At 41.9% G+C, this 14,538-nt stretch overlaps 1 protein-coding gene across 1 annotated transcript in view; it reads left to right on the top strand.

Moving 5' to 3' along the window:
* Positions 1 to 14,538, top strand: part of LOC103563329 (protocadherin alpha-9) — a 130,189-nt gene that overhangs the window by 6,213 nt on the left and 109,438 nt on the right. Inside the window, exon 2 of the mRNA XM_070571745.1 lies at positions 2,684 to 5,383. Coding sequence (XP_070427846.1) covers positions 2,684 to 5,383 — 2,700 coding nt within the window. The remainder of the gene's footprint in view (positions 1 to 2,683; positions 5,384 to 14,538) is intronic.

Genomic DNA, 14,538 nt, shown 5'->3' with positions numbered 1-14,538 from the left:
GCGAGTGGCCTTGAGAATAGAGCCACAACATAACCAGGAAATGCAAGTAAAATTCATTTAGAATAAAATACTTCAGTAATTTTTTGTCCTCTTGTATTACACTGTTTGGTATATGCTACAAAGCAATCTGATTTTTTGTGTGTCATTTTCTTTCTTTCAATGTTTAAGTGTTCTCTGAGCTCCTCTGGTAAAGCTTATGTTTGTCAGCACAACTCACCTTAAATTCAGACGTACACTTTCAAATGCCTCTGTCCTTGCACTTTTTTCAGGTTCCATGTGCCACTTGAACTTGGGCCCAGGTGTTTCATTATGTTATATGGATTGAGAAGTGCTAGAAATGTCTTGTGCCTCCCCCTCCAAGAAAAAACCTCACCACTCCTCTGGTCTCTTAGAGCTAGTGTTATTTATTACTTAGTATATCCTCCATAATTATAAATTTTATCCTTTATTATTGATGACTGTATTGATATAATTGATAATTTAGTCTTTATATTGATTTTATTCTCTCCCAGAATATGGGCTGTCATCATATGCAAATTTTCAGAAGATCAGTGACCATCTTAGCAATGAATTTGTCTTTTGGGTCATTAGAAAGCATGAGCACACTGGGATCCAAAGAGGTTAGGGTTCAGAAGAGCTGGGAAGTTCAATTAGATAGGTGAGCACATGGAAACCACTTTAGTCTTTTGCCCAATAGCCATCACTCTGTGCTTCTGTAGGTACCATTCCTCAACTCAAGCCCAACTCATGAAACCAATAATGAAGCTCCCCTATGCCAGTCCCTAAATTGTAGTTACTAGATAGGGCTAACTATGTAAGTCATAACCTAATCTCAGATGCTTTTGAGAGTGAAAGCGGCACTTTGAATAAGTATACAAGATCACAGACATAAATGGAGGATATCCCAGGAAAATTGAGGTCTATAGTTAGCCTATCCTTGGACAGATAATGTTACCTGTATTAGCAACACCTGGAGTCCATATTGAACATTCTAGTTCCCAGACTCCACCTCAGAATTGCTGAAAAATAAGTAGTACTGGCAAACTTACATTTTAACAAGGACTCTAGGTGATTCTTATCCAACGGAAGTTTTAGATCCAATAGGCCTGTAAGATGCTTGTCAAAGCAAGTTCCTATTATTTGACAGGATGTAATTTACCCCCCCTTTTCTTCTTTATTGGATATTTATATTGGGACATTTATGTCATTACCTGGTATAAAAGTGCACATAACAGGAATGGAGTTTAGTTTATATCATCACTTTGTGTTAAGATGATTAATCAATAATAAACATTTGTAGCCTCCAGATAGTAGCTCAAACTGGACATAGGTATTGTGGATGGAGAGATAACTCATTTTAACTTGTGCTTCATAAGAAAAATAAACTTCAAAATCAGAATTTGAATGGTGGTTGGCACTAGAATCATTCTAAAGGAGTGGAGAATTATGAAAACAGAACTTATTAGCACCCACAAGTCCATGAATTGTGACCCTCATTTTTGTCAATTTTCTTATTCAGAAATGTTGCTCTATTTTTCAGCTCTTAATAACAACTAAAAGAGTTCAAAATTATTGATCTCTTTTAGAAATATCTCTTTCATAAATCATAGCATCCATAAAGTAAAGAAGTTAACCTTTGTTTAATATCAAAGGTCCTCTTATTAAATTTTTCTTTTTTGGAAAAAGAGAAACCAAGTTTTTCCAAAAGCATAGATGTATTAATGGGGAATTTCAGTTTTGAACATATGATTCCAAGAACTTTGAGAGAGAGAAAAAGTATTTTTATAGCAGGTGGTGATGAAAAACATTATTGACTCTGATAAACCTATTAAATAACTCCAAAACTCTATATTTGGGGTATTTGAAAAGCTTAAATATAACAAAGATGAAAGCAGTTGTCACTGAAAGTAGAATTATTTTGTTTAGAATAATAATTTAGATTCTTTTTGTTCATATAAGATGTATATCAAAAAGTGAAACTTCTCCCTGTATAACTGATTTCCTAGTAAAACCACTTTTCAGTTTTCTTAAAGACAGGAACCACCACTCAGTCGCAATAGTAAAGGCATGGTAGAGTGACAATGTTCTATAGGTAATAATTTTTCCCAAGGAGCCTATTTTGGTCTTGAACATTATGAAAATAAATGTAACTAAATTGAGGCCTGAGAATAATTGCCATGTGTGAAGCACTCATTCTCCTTAAGGTACTATCCTAGGCACTTAATATGTATAATTCACACAACCACCGTATTATTATTATCATGCAAGTGGAAACTGAGACAGAGAGAGGTTAAATTATTTTCCCCAAATCACACAACTACTAAGTTGGAGGATAGGAATTGGAATGGCGAAATTTCTGATGTTGAAGCCAGTGATCTTCTCTCTATTTTAGTGATGACTGGAATTTAGGAGTTGCGAACACCTCATTGAGAGTTGATACTTGAAATTACTGTCTAAATAAGGTTTATTTAATCTCAAAATAATGACAAAGAGAAATGAATTAAGTGTTAGAACTTGAAAAGACCTAAACTTGTTACCAGCAAAATACTAGTACTCAGTACTATACAAATATTAAGGATATTTTCAAAATTAGCCAGTGATAACCATGATTAGGGAAGGAGTTACTTCTCTGAGATACTACATTCAAAAATGCTGCACTATGGATGGACGATGATTATTATTATACACGAAAAAGACGAAGTCCAGACAGATACAAATACGTAAAAATAGAATTAAAAGGAATGAAAGGAAAGTTTTTAAACTCATGGAATTGTACTTACACATTAAGCCACTCGATGTCGCTGTCTTCCACAAAATGGCTTTTCGGAACAAAGGCATAATCCCGTGTTTCTCAAGGACTAGGAAGGCGCTACATTCTGAGATCTCAGCCATTTCCATAAAATTGGATGTGAGAAACCAAATAGGAAAACTCGGGACGTGTGTGTGTTCTAGACCGCCGATCCATCGATTTGTAAAACAGGAGAAAAGTGTGATGTTGGTCTATAGACCCAGCGGCCCGAGAGCCTGGTGCCTGCTTCTCTCGCTTCTGCTCATCGCAACGGGGCAGGTGGGGAGCGGCCAGGTCCACTACTCGGTCCCTGAGGAGGCCAAACACGGCACCTTCGTGGGCCGCATCGCCCAGGACCTGGGGCTGGAGCTGGCGGAGCTGGTGCCGCGCCTGTTCCGGGTGGCGTCCAAAGGCCGCGGGGACCTTCTGGAGGTAAATCTGCAGAACGGCATTTTGTTTGTGAATTCTCGGATCGACCGCGAGGAGCTGTGCGGGCGGAGCCTGGAGTGCAGCATCCACCTGGAGGTGATCGTGGACCGGCCGCTGCAGGTTTTCCATGTGGAGGTGGAAGTGAAAGATATTAACGACAACCCGCCGGTCTTCTCCGTCTCAGAACAAAAGCTCTCAATACCCGAATCTCGACTGCTTGACTCTCGGTTTCCGCTAGAAGGCGCATCTGACGCGGATGTTGGAGAGAACGCAATGCTTACTTACAGGCTCAGTCCAAATGAGTTTTTCATTCTTGATATTATAAATAAAAAAGACAAAGGCAAACACCCAGTGCTTGTTCTACGAAAACTGCTAGATCGCGAAGAAAATACTCAGCTTCGGTTACTATTAACGGCAACTGACGGAGGCAAACCTGAACTTATAGGATCTGTTACTCTGCTGATCCTAGTGTTGGATGCCAATGATAATGCCCCGGTATTTGACCGATCCGTTTATGAAGTAAAGATGTATGAAAATTCAGCGAACCAAACGTTGGTAATATGGCTAAACGCTTCTGACGCGGATGAAGGGTTAAACAAAGAAATGCTATATTCATTTAGCTCTTTGGTCCCACTCAGCTTAAGAAGAAAATTTCTAATGAATGAAAGGACGGGAGAAATAAGATTAAATGATACTATTGACTTTGAGGATAGCAACACTTACGAAATTCATGTAGATGTTACAGATAAAGGAAACCCACCTATGGCTGGTCACTGCACCGTCCTAGTGGAAATCCTAGATGAAAATGATAATTCACCTGAGGTGGTTGTCACTTCTGTGGCTCTCCCTGTGCGAGAGGATGCTCAGGTGGGCACTGTCATCGCCCTGATCAGCGTTTCCGACCGTGACTCTGGCGCCAACGGACAGGTGACCTGCTCACTAACACCTCCTTATGTCCCCTTCAAGCTGGTGTCCACCTTCAAAAATTACTATTCGCTCGTGCTGGATAGCGCCCTGGATCGGGAGAGCGTGGCGAACTACGAGGCAGTGGTGACAGCGCGGGACGGGGGCTCGCCTTCACTGTCGGCCACGGCCAGCGTGTCCGTGGAGGTGGCCGATGTGAACGACAACGCGCCTTCGTTCGCGCAGCCCGAGTACACGGTGTTCGTGAAGGAGAACAACCCGCCTGGCAGCCACATCTTCACGGTGTCTGCGCGGGACGCGGACGCGCAGGAGAACGCGCGGGTGTCCTACTCGCTGGTGGAGCGGCGCGTGGGCGAGCGTGCGCTGTCGAGCTACGTGTCGGTGCACGCGGAGAGCGGCAAGGTGTACGCGCTGCAGCCGCTGGACCACGAGGAGCTGGAGCTGCTGCAGTTCCAGGTGAGCGCGCGCGACGCGGGCGTGCCGCCTCTGGGCAGCAACGTGACGCTGCAGGTGTTCGTGCTGGACGAGAACGACAACGCGCCCGCGCTGCTGCCGCCTGGGGCGGGCGGCGGGGCCAGCGCGGTGAGCGAGCTGGTGTCGCGGTCGGTGGGCGCGGGCCACGTGGTGGCGAAGGTGCGCGCGGTGGACGCGGACTCTGGCTACAACGCGTGGCTGTCTTTCGAGCTGCAGCTGGCGGCGGGTGGCGGGCGCAGCCCGTTCCGCGTGGGGCTGTACACGGGCGAGATCAGCACGACTCGCGCCCTGGATGAGGCAGACGCGCCGCGCCAGCGCCTGCTGGTGCTGGTGAAGGACCACGGCGAGCCGGCGCTGACGGCCACGGCCACCGTGCTGCTGTCTCTGGTGGAGAGTGGCCAGGCTCCGAAGACCTCGTCACGGACGTCGGCGGGCACCGCAGAGACGGCGCTGGTGGATGTCAATGTGTATCTGATCATCGCCATTTGCGCGGTGTCCAGCCTGTTGGTGCTCACGCTGCTGCTGTACGTGGCGCTGCGGTGCTCGGCGCCGCCCATCGAAGGCGCGTGCGGGCCAGGGAAGCCCAGGTTGGTGTGCTCTGGAGCGGTGGAGAGCTGGTCTTATTCACAGCAGAGGCGGCAGAAGGTGTGCTCTGGGGAGGGGCCACCCAAGGCGGATCTCATGGCCTTCAGTCCCAGCCTCCCACCGTGTTCAGTACTAGATGCGGAAGTGGAAGAACAGTCTATTGGAGGGGACCCTTCTAGGAAGGTGGGTTATACCCTTTTTTTTTCATATTATGCTTTGAGAATAATATTTTGTTTCAACATTTTTTCCCCTCAAATATATGTCTCGGAATATCTTCATGCTTTTGTCTATATAGTGTATTCCAGAATACCTTAAATATTTCTAGTAATACCTGTGGTAATATAGATTATTCTGAAAGTCAATTTTATATTTTGTCTATCACACCCTGTGCATCAATTTTCGCTTGATATTTCAGCTTTTAAAATATGCCATTTATTCTGAATTCGTTTATATTTTCCATTTCAAATATTTGATGTAGGTTGCTGGTTTTGATGGGTTTTTCCCCCCAAACCAGTATCTTTTTTATGTTACTGATATTTGCAATATTAGTGCTTTAATTTATAAATTTATTTAATTTTCAAATCTAAATTTTGAAATGACTCCATTAAATTAAGAAAAAGGCTGCTCTGATCAGCACTCTTCATGGTGAAAATGTACTTTTTGCTCTCTAATTGAAGAATATTTATAGTGCAACATGACATAATGCATGCTAGACCTTCAATATTCAGGGTTTACACTTTATTCTTAATAGTACAGTATATACACTGGAAGTTCATTCATAAAAATGTCCTAATTTATGGAATTAAATTAAGTGTTTTTTGAGATTTTAAAATGTTTCTAAATCTTTACTTCAGTAGTGGTAGTATCTGTCCCTGTGTGTATTAATCACTTTTTTTTGGCAGAAGAGAAAATTTCATGGTTATTTACATATTTGTCGAGCAGCTCTTCTTTATTTACTGCTTTATCAGCACGAGGCATTGCTCATGATATTCAAGTGTTAGCTCTTCCGCTTTGAGGAAGGAGTCATGGTTATGTTTACTAATGGAAAGCATTTGAACACACTGTTTAATTTCAAGGAGATTTAAAATAATTACTTTTAATTATTTTAAGTCCAAATTAATATTAGAAGTGTGAAGGGGCCGGCCCTGTGACCGAGTGGTTAAGTTCGCACACTCCACTTGGGTGGTCCAGGGATTCACGGGTTTGGATCCTGGACCCGGACATGGCACTACTCATCAGGCCATGTTGAGGCGGCATCCCACATGCCACAACTAGAAGGACTCACAACTAAATAAAATATACAACTATATACTGGGGGGATTAGGGGGAGCAAAAGCAGGAAAAAAAAAAGATTGGCAACGTTGTTAGCTCACTTGCCAATCTTAAAAAAAAATAGGTAAAAAAAAGAACTGTGAAGAGAAAATTGAATTATCCTCTTAGAATGTTTTCTACTGATCTGCTATCATACAGTACAATTTAGCTTAATAGCTTCTCTGGTCATCTTAAACGGGTTTGTGTTGGATGATCTAGACTCAGAAATGCAAGAGAATTAAATTACTTGGTGCCAACACTGCTCTATTAATTATGCCTTTCTGAAACTGGTTGTTACCTGATACCTATGATTTCTTTTTCTTTTTTTTTTGTTTATTTTATTGTTACCAAATAGCAATGCAACTAGTTTATCAACTTGACTCTGGTTCTTAGAAATTACTTTTTCCTTTCTGTGTGCAGACTGAATTTTTATTCTGTATATGTTTCATAAGTAGCTTGCAATAAAACTTGAAATTTCTATTCAAGTTTAGGAACATCAAAAAGGACAATTGTGGTAGGAATTTAAGCACAGAATTGCCTTCAATATTTTCCTGGATTTCCAGAATTGCCTGTTAATATTTTCCATGGCCAGTCTCCAACTCTTAGAGATTATAGGTGATAAGTTAATACAGAGTATGTCAAGTTGTGTATAATATTCCTTCTTCTTATATCTGCCCACTCTTTCAGCCCTTTACAATGTCAGTGTGCCCCTCTGCAGAAAAGTCTTGTCCCAAGATATCTGTTCACCTGAGCTATTAATGAAACAGAATTATGTGTTTACCAGTTTAGTCCTATTTGTTTAACTTTGCCTTCCTTTGGACATGTTTTCTTTAAAAATACAAATATTCACAAAAATATTAACATAACAAGTTAGCATTTTATCCAGCAGCATGATAATCCTAAGGTCTTTGGAGGAGGAAGTACAGAAAGGAGAGGAAATGAGAGTTCAGAATGAGAAGTTGAGAGATAGTGAAGACAAATTTTGCTAATTTTAGTCTGACAGCGTCTTCCTCTGACTTTGTCATTAAGATAAATATATTTTAAAACTTTGTGGGCAGTTTCTTCCATTCAATTCAGGATGACTAAAATTTTAGAATGAAACCAGAAAATTTTCCCAAATCAAGGATTGCTTTTAACATTCTTGGAAAAAAAGGAATTTGTCCATTTTTTAAAAAACTATAACATTTGATTTTTATAACCATGTTTAACATGCTCTTTATTAGATGGCATTAAAGTGAGGCCACTTATGAGTACTCTTTAGCTCTTGATGCCATAACATTTGTGATAGGCTGTTTCAAGAAGAATAACCAATCCATACCTTTATTGGTATATTATAGTTATGTGGCTATATGATAGCCTGGGTATTTGGGGTCTTTAAAAACTGTCTTTCATATATACTTAATTAACAAAGCAATCCTTTTAAACCAGAAATAGAGTGGACTTTTAGCATGGAGTCATTGCCAAAGGGACTGGATTATTTCAGTTGGCAAACATGAAGAGGCTTATTTCTTAGTCATGTCTCTTTGTGAATTTAGTCAACCCCATGTGCTAAAATTTATTCCTCTTCTCTAGCCAAATATGTTGGTCTTGAATTTATGGCTTCCACAATTAAAAAAAGAATTGGAAGTAGTTAGAATTATAAATCTTTGGCATAGATTTGTAATCATTGAATCACTATTTTCAAAAGTGTTCAAAATGAAGACTGACATTCACTTTTACATAAAACCTAAGATTTCCTTGGGTAACCACTTATAATTTTTTTTTTAGTATCTTACTAGAAGGATTTCAGATATTGGATAGTTTGTTCCTTAACAATCTTGAGAATGAGTAATATGTTTTTTCTTTTTTGAGACGACATTGATACACTTTACTGCAATTGATAGGAGTTTTTGTGCAAATTTCAATGTTTTTTTGTATCTGAGATAAAATCAGAAAAATAAAATCGAATGAATGAATGAGATTTAGCATATCCTTTATACCCTAGTCTCCTTAAACCAATTCTAGAATAAAATGAACATAAACAAACAGAAGAACATAACTTGAATTCCAGATTCAGTGGGGTTTTTTTGTGTGTCAGAAAGAGATTATCTTTACAAATAGCAATGAATATAATGCAACTTTAAGATATCCTTCAGGATGGAAACAACAACATTCATTCTGAACAGATATAGTAATAGAAAAAAGCTTTAAAATGAGACAAAGATAAATATATTTTTTATTTCCAGGAGTCAGTACTTGGTAAGTTATTATCATCAAAGCAAGTAAGTCTTTGGATAAACTGATAAGTATCTTGCACATCAACATTGATTTGAGACATCGCTATGCTGAGGTAGTAGCTTAGAGAACTTGTACCTAGAATGTTCATCTACCCAACTGGACTAATGTTTAGAGTAATTTAACATAGTATAAAGATTAAGTAATTGGCTTATAGAGTGCTACTGATGACTAAACTTAATAGGAGGCCGTTCCAAAATAAAGCTTCCAAAAGTCTGAAAAACAGTGTCATTAGTAACTTCAAAATATGGACTTTTCATGTTTGTACACATGATAATATAGTTAGTGCAGTAGTACATTCTCTTAGATGTCTATATCCAAGATAAAACTCTCCTTGGAATTCTAATTTGTAAGACAAAACCATCTTTAAAGAGCTAGTGGTCATACACAAGGAATATATTATGAAAGAATTAAAGAGCCCACAAAGAAAAACATGGACAAATATGAAGGAATCGGGAAAGAAGCAATGTAAGTGAAAGAAACAGTATAAGCACAAACACACTTCCATTTTGAGCCACAGGATGTCGTTGTTCTCCAAGGAGAGGATTGTTTTAACAAGAAAATTAAGATTATTCCCGGACCAGAAAGACTCTCGACTGTTCCGGTTCCTTAAAGACTACAAACACACCCACATTGTTAACATCAGCTGGGATCTCAGGAACGAAGACTCCAAAGGAAGATATCAAAGGACCATGCTTTTCTACTCATGAAATGTTGATTTACTCGCAGAAGCGAGGCGTGATGTTAGCTGCTGGACCTGATGGCCAGGGAGCCCGTCGCCTGCTGCTTTCGCTTCTGCTCCTCGCAGCCTGGGAAGCGAGGAGCGGCCAGGTCCACTACTCGGTCCCCGAGGAGGCCAAACACGGCACCTTCGTGGGCCGCATAGCCCAGGACCTGGGGCTGGAGCTGGCGGAGCTGGTGCCGCGCCTGTTCCGGGTGGCGTCCAAAGGCCGCGGGGACCTTCTGGAGGTAAATCTGCAGAATGGCATTTTGTTTGTGAATTCTCGGATCGACCGCGAGGAGCTGTGCGGGCGGAGCCTGGAGTGCAGCATCCACCTGGAGGTGATCGTGGACCGGCCGCTGCAGGTTTTCCATGTGGAGGTGGAGGTGAAAGACATTAACGACAATCCTCCTGTGTTCCCAGCGACACAAAAATATCTGTTTATTTCGGAAACTAGGGCTCTTGACTCCCGTTTTTCACTAGAGGGCGCCTCCGATGCAGATACCGGGGCCAACGCTCTGCTGACTTATCAGCTGAGCCCCAGTGAGTATTTCTTTCTGGAAGTACCGACCAACGACAACGATGAGCAGGTAAAACCGCTCGAACTAGTACTAAAAAAACCTTTAGACAGGGAAGTAGCTTCGGAGCTTCTGTTGGTGCTCAAGGCAACTGATGGGGGCAAACCTGAGCTGACGGGTACTACAGAGTTGTGCATCACAGTGCTGGATGTAAATGACAACGCCCCAGTGTTTGACAAAGCAGTCCAGCGTGTAAAATTACCAGAAAATGCAAGAAACGGTACACTGGTTATTAGACTTAACGCCTCGGATTTGGATGAGGGTTCAAACAGCCACATTCTTTATTCCTTTGCAACTGATGTCTCCCCTAATACAGAAGCCTCTTTTCGAATAGATTCAGCCAGTGGAGAAATAAGAGTAAATGGAAAAATAGACTTTGAAGAAACTAAATTATGGAAGCTTCAAATAGAAGCAGTTGACAAAGGAAATCCCCCAATGTTTGGTCACTGCACAATCTTGATAGAAGTCTTGGACATCAATGATAATGCTCCGGAGTTGCTAGTGACTTCACTATCGCTCTCTGTTCCAGAGGATGCTTCGCTGGGGACCGTCATCGCCCTAATCAGTGCAAATGACCGTGACGCTGGTGGCAACGGGCAAGTGACCTGCTCACTAACACCCCCTGTCCCCTTTAAGTTGGTGTCCACCTTCAAGAATTATTATTCGCTGGTGCTGGACAGCGCCCTGGACCGAGAGAACGTGTCGGCCTATGCTATAGTAGTGACCGCACAAGATGGAGGCTCGCCTTCACTGTCGGCCACAGCCAGCGTGTCCGTGGAGGTGGCCGATGTGAACGACAACGCGCCCGCGTTCCCGCAGCCCGAGTACACGGTGTTCGTGAAGGAGAACAACCCGCCTGGCAGCCACATCTTCACGGTGACTGCGTGGGACGCGGACGCGCAGGAGAACGCGCGGGTGTCCTACTCGCTGGTGGAGCGGCGCGTGGGCGAGCGTGCGCTGTCGAGCTACGTGTCGGTGCACGCGGAGAGCGGCAAGGTGTACGCGCTGCAGCCGCTGGACCACGAGGAGCTGGAGCTGCTGCAGTTCCAGGTGAGCGCGCGCGACGCGGGCGTGCCGCCTCTGGGCAGCAACGTGACGCTGCAGGTGTTCGTGCTGGACGAGAACGACAACGCGCCCGCGCTGCTGCCGCCTGGGGCTGGCAGCGGGGGCGACGCAGTGAGCCGGCTGGTGTCGCGATCTGTGGGCGCGGGCCACGTGGTGGCGAAGGTGCGCGCGGTGGACGCGGACTCTGGCTACAACGCGTGGCTGTCTTTCGAGCTGCAGCCGGCGGCGGGTGGCGGGCGCAGCCCGTTCCGCGTGGGGCTGTACACGGGCGAGATCAGCACGACTCGCGTCCTGGACGAGGCGGACGCGCCGCGCCAGCGTCTGCTGGTGCTGGTGAAGGATCACGGCGAGCCGGCGCTGACGGCCACAGCCACCGTGCTGCTATCGCTAATGGAGAGCGGCCCGGCCTCGAAGGCCTCTTCGCGAGCGTCTCCAGGCGCCGTAGGCTCTGAGGTGGCTCTAGTGGATGTCAACGTGTATCTGATCATCGCCATCTGCGCGGTGTCCAGCCTGTTGGTGCTCACACTGCTGCTGTACACGGCGCTGCGGTGCTCGGCGCCGCCCATCGAGGGCGCGTGCGTTCCCGGGAAGCCCAGGCAGGTGTGCTCCAGCGCGGTGGGGACCTGGTCATATTCGCAGCAGAAGCGGCAGAGGGTGTGCTCTGGGGAGGGGCAGCCCAAGACAGATCTCATGGCCTTCAGCCCTAGTGTTCCTCCTGGGTGGAGTTCTGGAGATAGTGGAGACCAACACGAGATTTCCGGGAATGTAAGTACAGTAATTCTGGGATGTATTTCTTGTCTTTTGTGTCAATCACATAGTAGTTCACCATCGAATACTATAAGTTCATTGCTTCATTTATTTATTTTTGCCTTTTTCTTCCGATGGCTTATTTCAAAGCACACTCGAAGTCCAGCCATTTTTATTACTTTTCGCCACAGTCTTCGTGAACACCCCAGGAATATTATTTAGTTGGTAGAAATAATAATAACAGTTGTAATAGTAATAATGAAATAGATGGCCAAAGCTTCCTGTAAATGAGGAAGGTTAAGTTAGCCAGGAAAGAGGCAGGGGTCACTGATGGGAAATGGAGGGTTGGGCAAGGCACAAATCTGCTTCTCAATTTGCAGCAATTTCATTCTTCCTATCCATTGTCTTATTCCCTTTGATGTCCTCCACTCATTATGTTTATGCATTCAAAATTACCGTAATAATGCATAACTTCATAATTTCATGAATTTGAAATTAAAACATTTAAATTCTTACCTTCTTATAATCTATAAGTTTGACTATTGCTAATGGGCACAGGCTGTTGAGGCATGCTCATTTTATAAACAATTTTGTTTCCTTATAGTCAACGGCGTGCTTCTTTGAGAGAGTGGGTGGAGTTTCAGTCTTACCTTTGAGGATGATTTTACTTTTTTTGTCTTTAATCCTCTCATAATTTCAAGCTCATTGTCTTCATAGTCTTCAGCTGCTCAAGATAGACTTTATTTCCTAATATAATGTCTGTTTTTCTAGTTACATGTTGAACTCATTGCTGCTCTCCTCTAGATTAATTTATTGAACTCTATTTTCTCTGGAAGATTTATTTGAGCTTTGATTATACTTATATTTATTGCATTCATGGTACCTGTCATGAGGCTGTATGGAAATATTTTAGTGCAGGGAAATTCACACTTCTTTATGCCTTGAGTTTAACAGAGTCTTCCTATATGTGGGGAAGTGTGCTATTGCTGCCTGTGAAGACCAAACTGCTTGGTCTTCAAAATACTGTTGCTTAAATAATTTAAGCATAACAACCATAGACTATCTATAAAGACGCTCCCGCTTGACCATGGTGGTGTTTATCACATTTCAGAGTTTAACGTCATATACTTTAGGTACACTTGACTCAAACTCTTTTTCATCCCAACACTATACTCATGTAAATTGTGTTCTTTAAAGAGATCACAGAGAACTTGTATTTAGAGGTGTAAGAGTGTGAAACAAATGTTGTGGAAGTTTCTTTTGTTCTTTTTGGCTGCAATGTACAAATTAGACTCTTTAATTGTATTGTGTGGAGAAATAAATTACATATTATATATTTATATGTGGAGGAGAACCATGTCATAGATAGGGTAAAGTTAATAGAAATGCTGAGAAGGCACTAGTGGCTATTTTCTATCTAGAAAGTAGGATAATTTCCATGAAGACAGACATTAGGAAATCTTCAGAAAAGGAAAAGTCATGCCCTAGTTTATGGTACTGGAATTCTCTTCATCCATAGCTATAGAATAGAACAAGAGCAAAGATTGGTCACTAACTCTAATAAACCACCACTATTTGAGCTTTTGCTATTTCTTAGACATGTGTAAAGGACTTAAAATGCATAATTTAATTTAATCCTTGTAACAACTTGTAAAGCACATGTGACTACCCAAATTTTAAAGATAAGAGATTGTGAGATATTTATCTATCTTGCCCACTGCCATACAACTAGTACATGATAGAGGCGATATTCAAATGCATATCTTTTACATTCCAGAGCCATTATTTTATTCATTGTAGAGCTTTCTAAATAAATCTTTTCTCTGCTCAGGTGTGGATCTGGCTAGGAGAATCAAGCACAACCTGTATACAGGTGAACCCTTTCTGTTTTTCTTAGAAGAAAAACTTCATGATTATCTTCATGCTTAATTTGTACAATGCCATAACTAAGATAGGAATTAAATTTTATTGTGTTGTGATTTTTTTCCTCAGAAGAGTTCATGATCATCATTATCATTTGTCTTAATCAAGATTACATTTAGATAGGTATTTACATTATTCAATCAGTAAATAATTGAGTTGTCTTATAAGGACTATAGATTACTTGTTTGGAAGTGATATAAATAAGAAGAATCATTTAATATATGACAAAAATCAGAAGACTGCAGTATTCTTGCATGACACCAAAGCCAAAGGACACATAACAAAAATGACCTTGACCTTTTTATGCTGTGAATAAGGACAATGTTTTGGAAAAATATAAGAGGTAACATGATTATTTCTGGGGTCCTGAACATCAACAAAGTATTAAATAATTGTTTCCAAAATGGCATACTTCAATAACAGCTTTAAAGGTATTTATTTCCTATCAAAATATTTGAGTTTGTGTAGGTCCTTTAGGATTCAGTCTTCTTCAGTCTTATTGTTGTCTGAGAGATTTGTGCCAACTGAACAAATGATCTATGATTAAATAGTGTACTTGAATAAGCCATGATAGTGTAGAATGAACATCACTGAGCATATCCTATAATTTTGTTAGTACAACATTGGATAGTACTTCTAATCTGTTGATTTCAAAGAGCTTCCTGGGTTTCCAAGAATGGCTTCAAGATTGATGTCTCTGTTTTATGTTTCCAATAAAT

Source organism: Equus przewalskii, chromosome 13 (assembly GCF_037783145.1).
Source record: "Equus przewalskii isolate Varuska chromosome 13, EquPr2, whole genome shotgun sequence".
NCBI classification, from domain to species: domain Eukaryota; kingdom Metazoa; phylum Chordata; class Mammalia; order Perissodactyla; family Equidae; genus Equus; species Equus przewalskii.
This window is presented reverse-complemented; position numbering and strand designations above follow the sequence as displayed.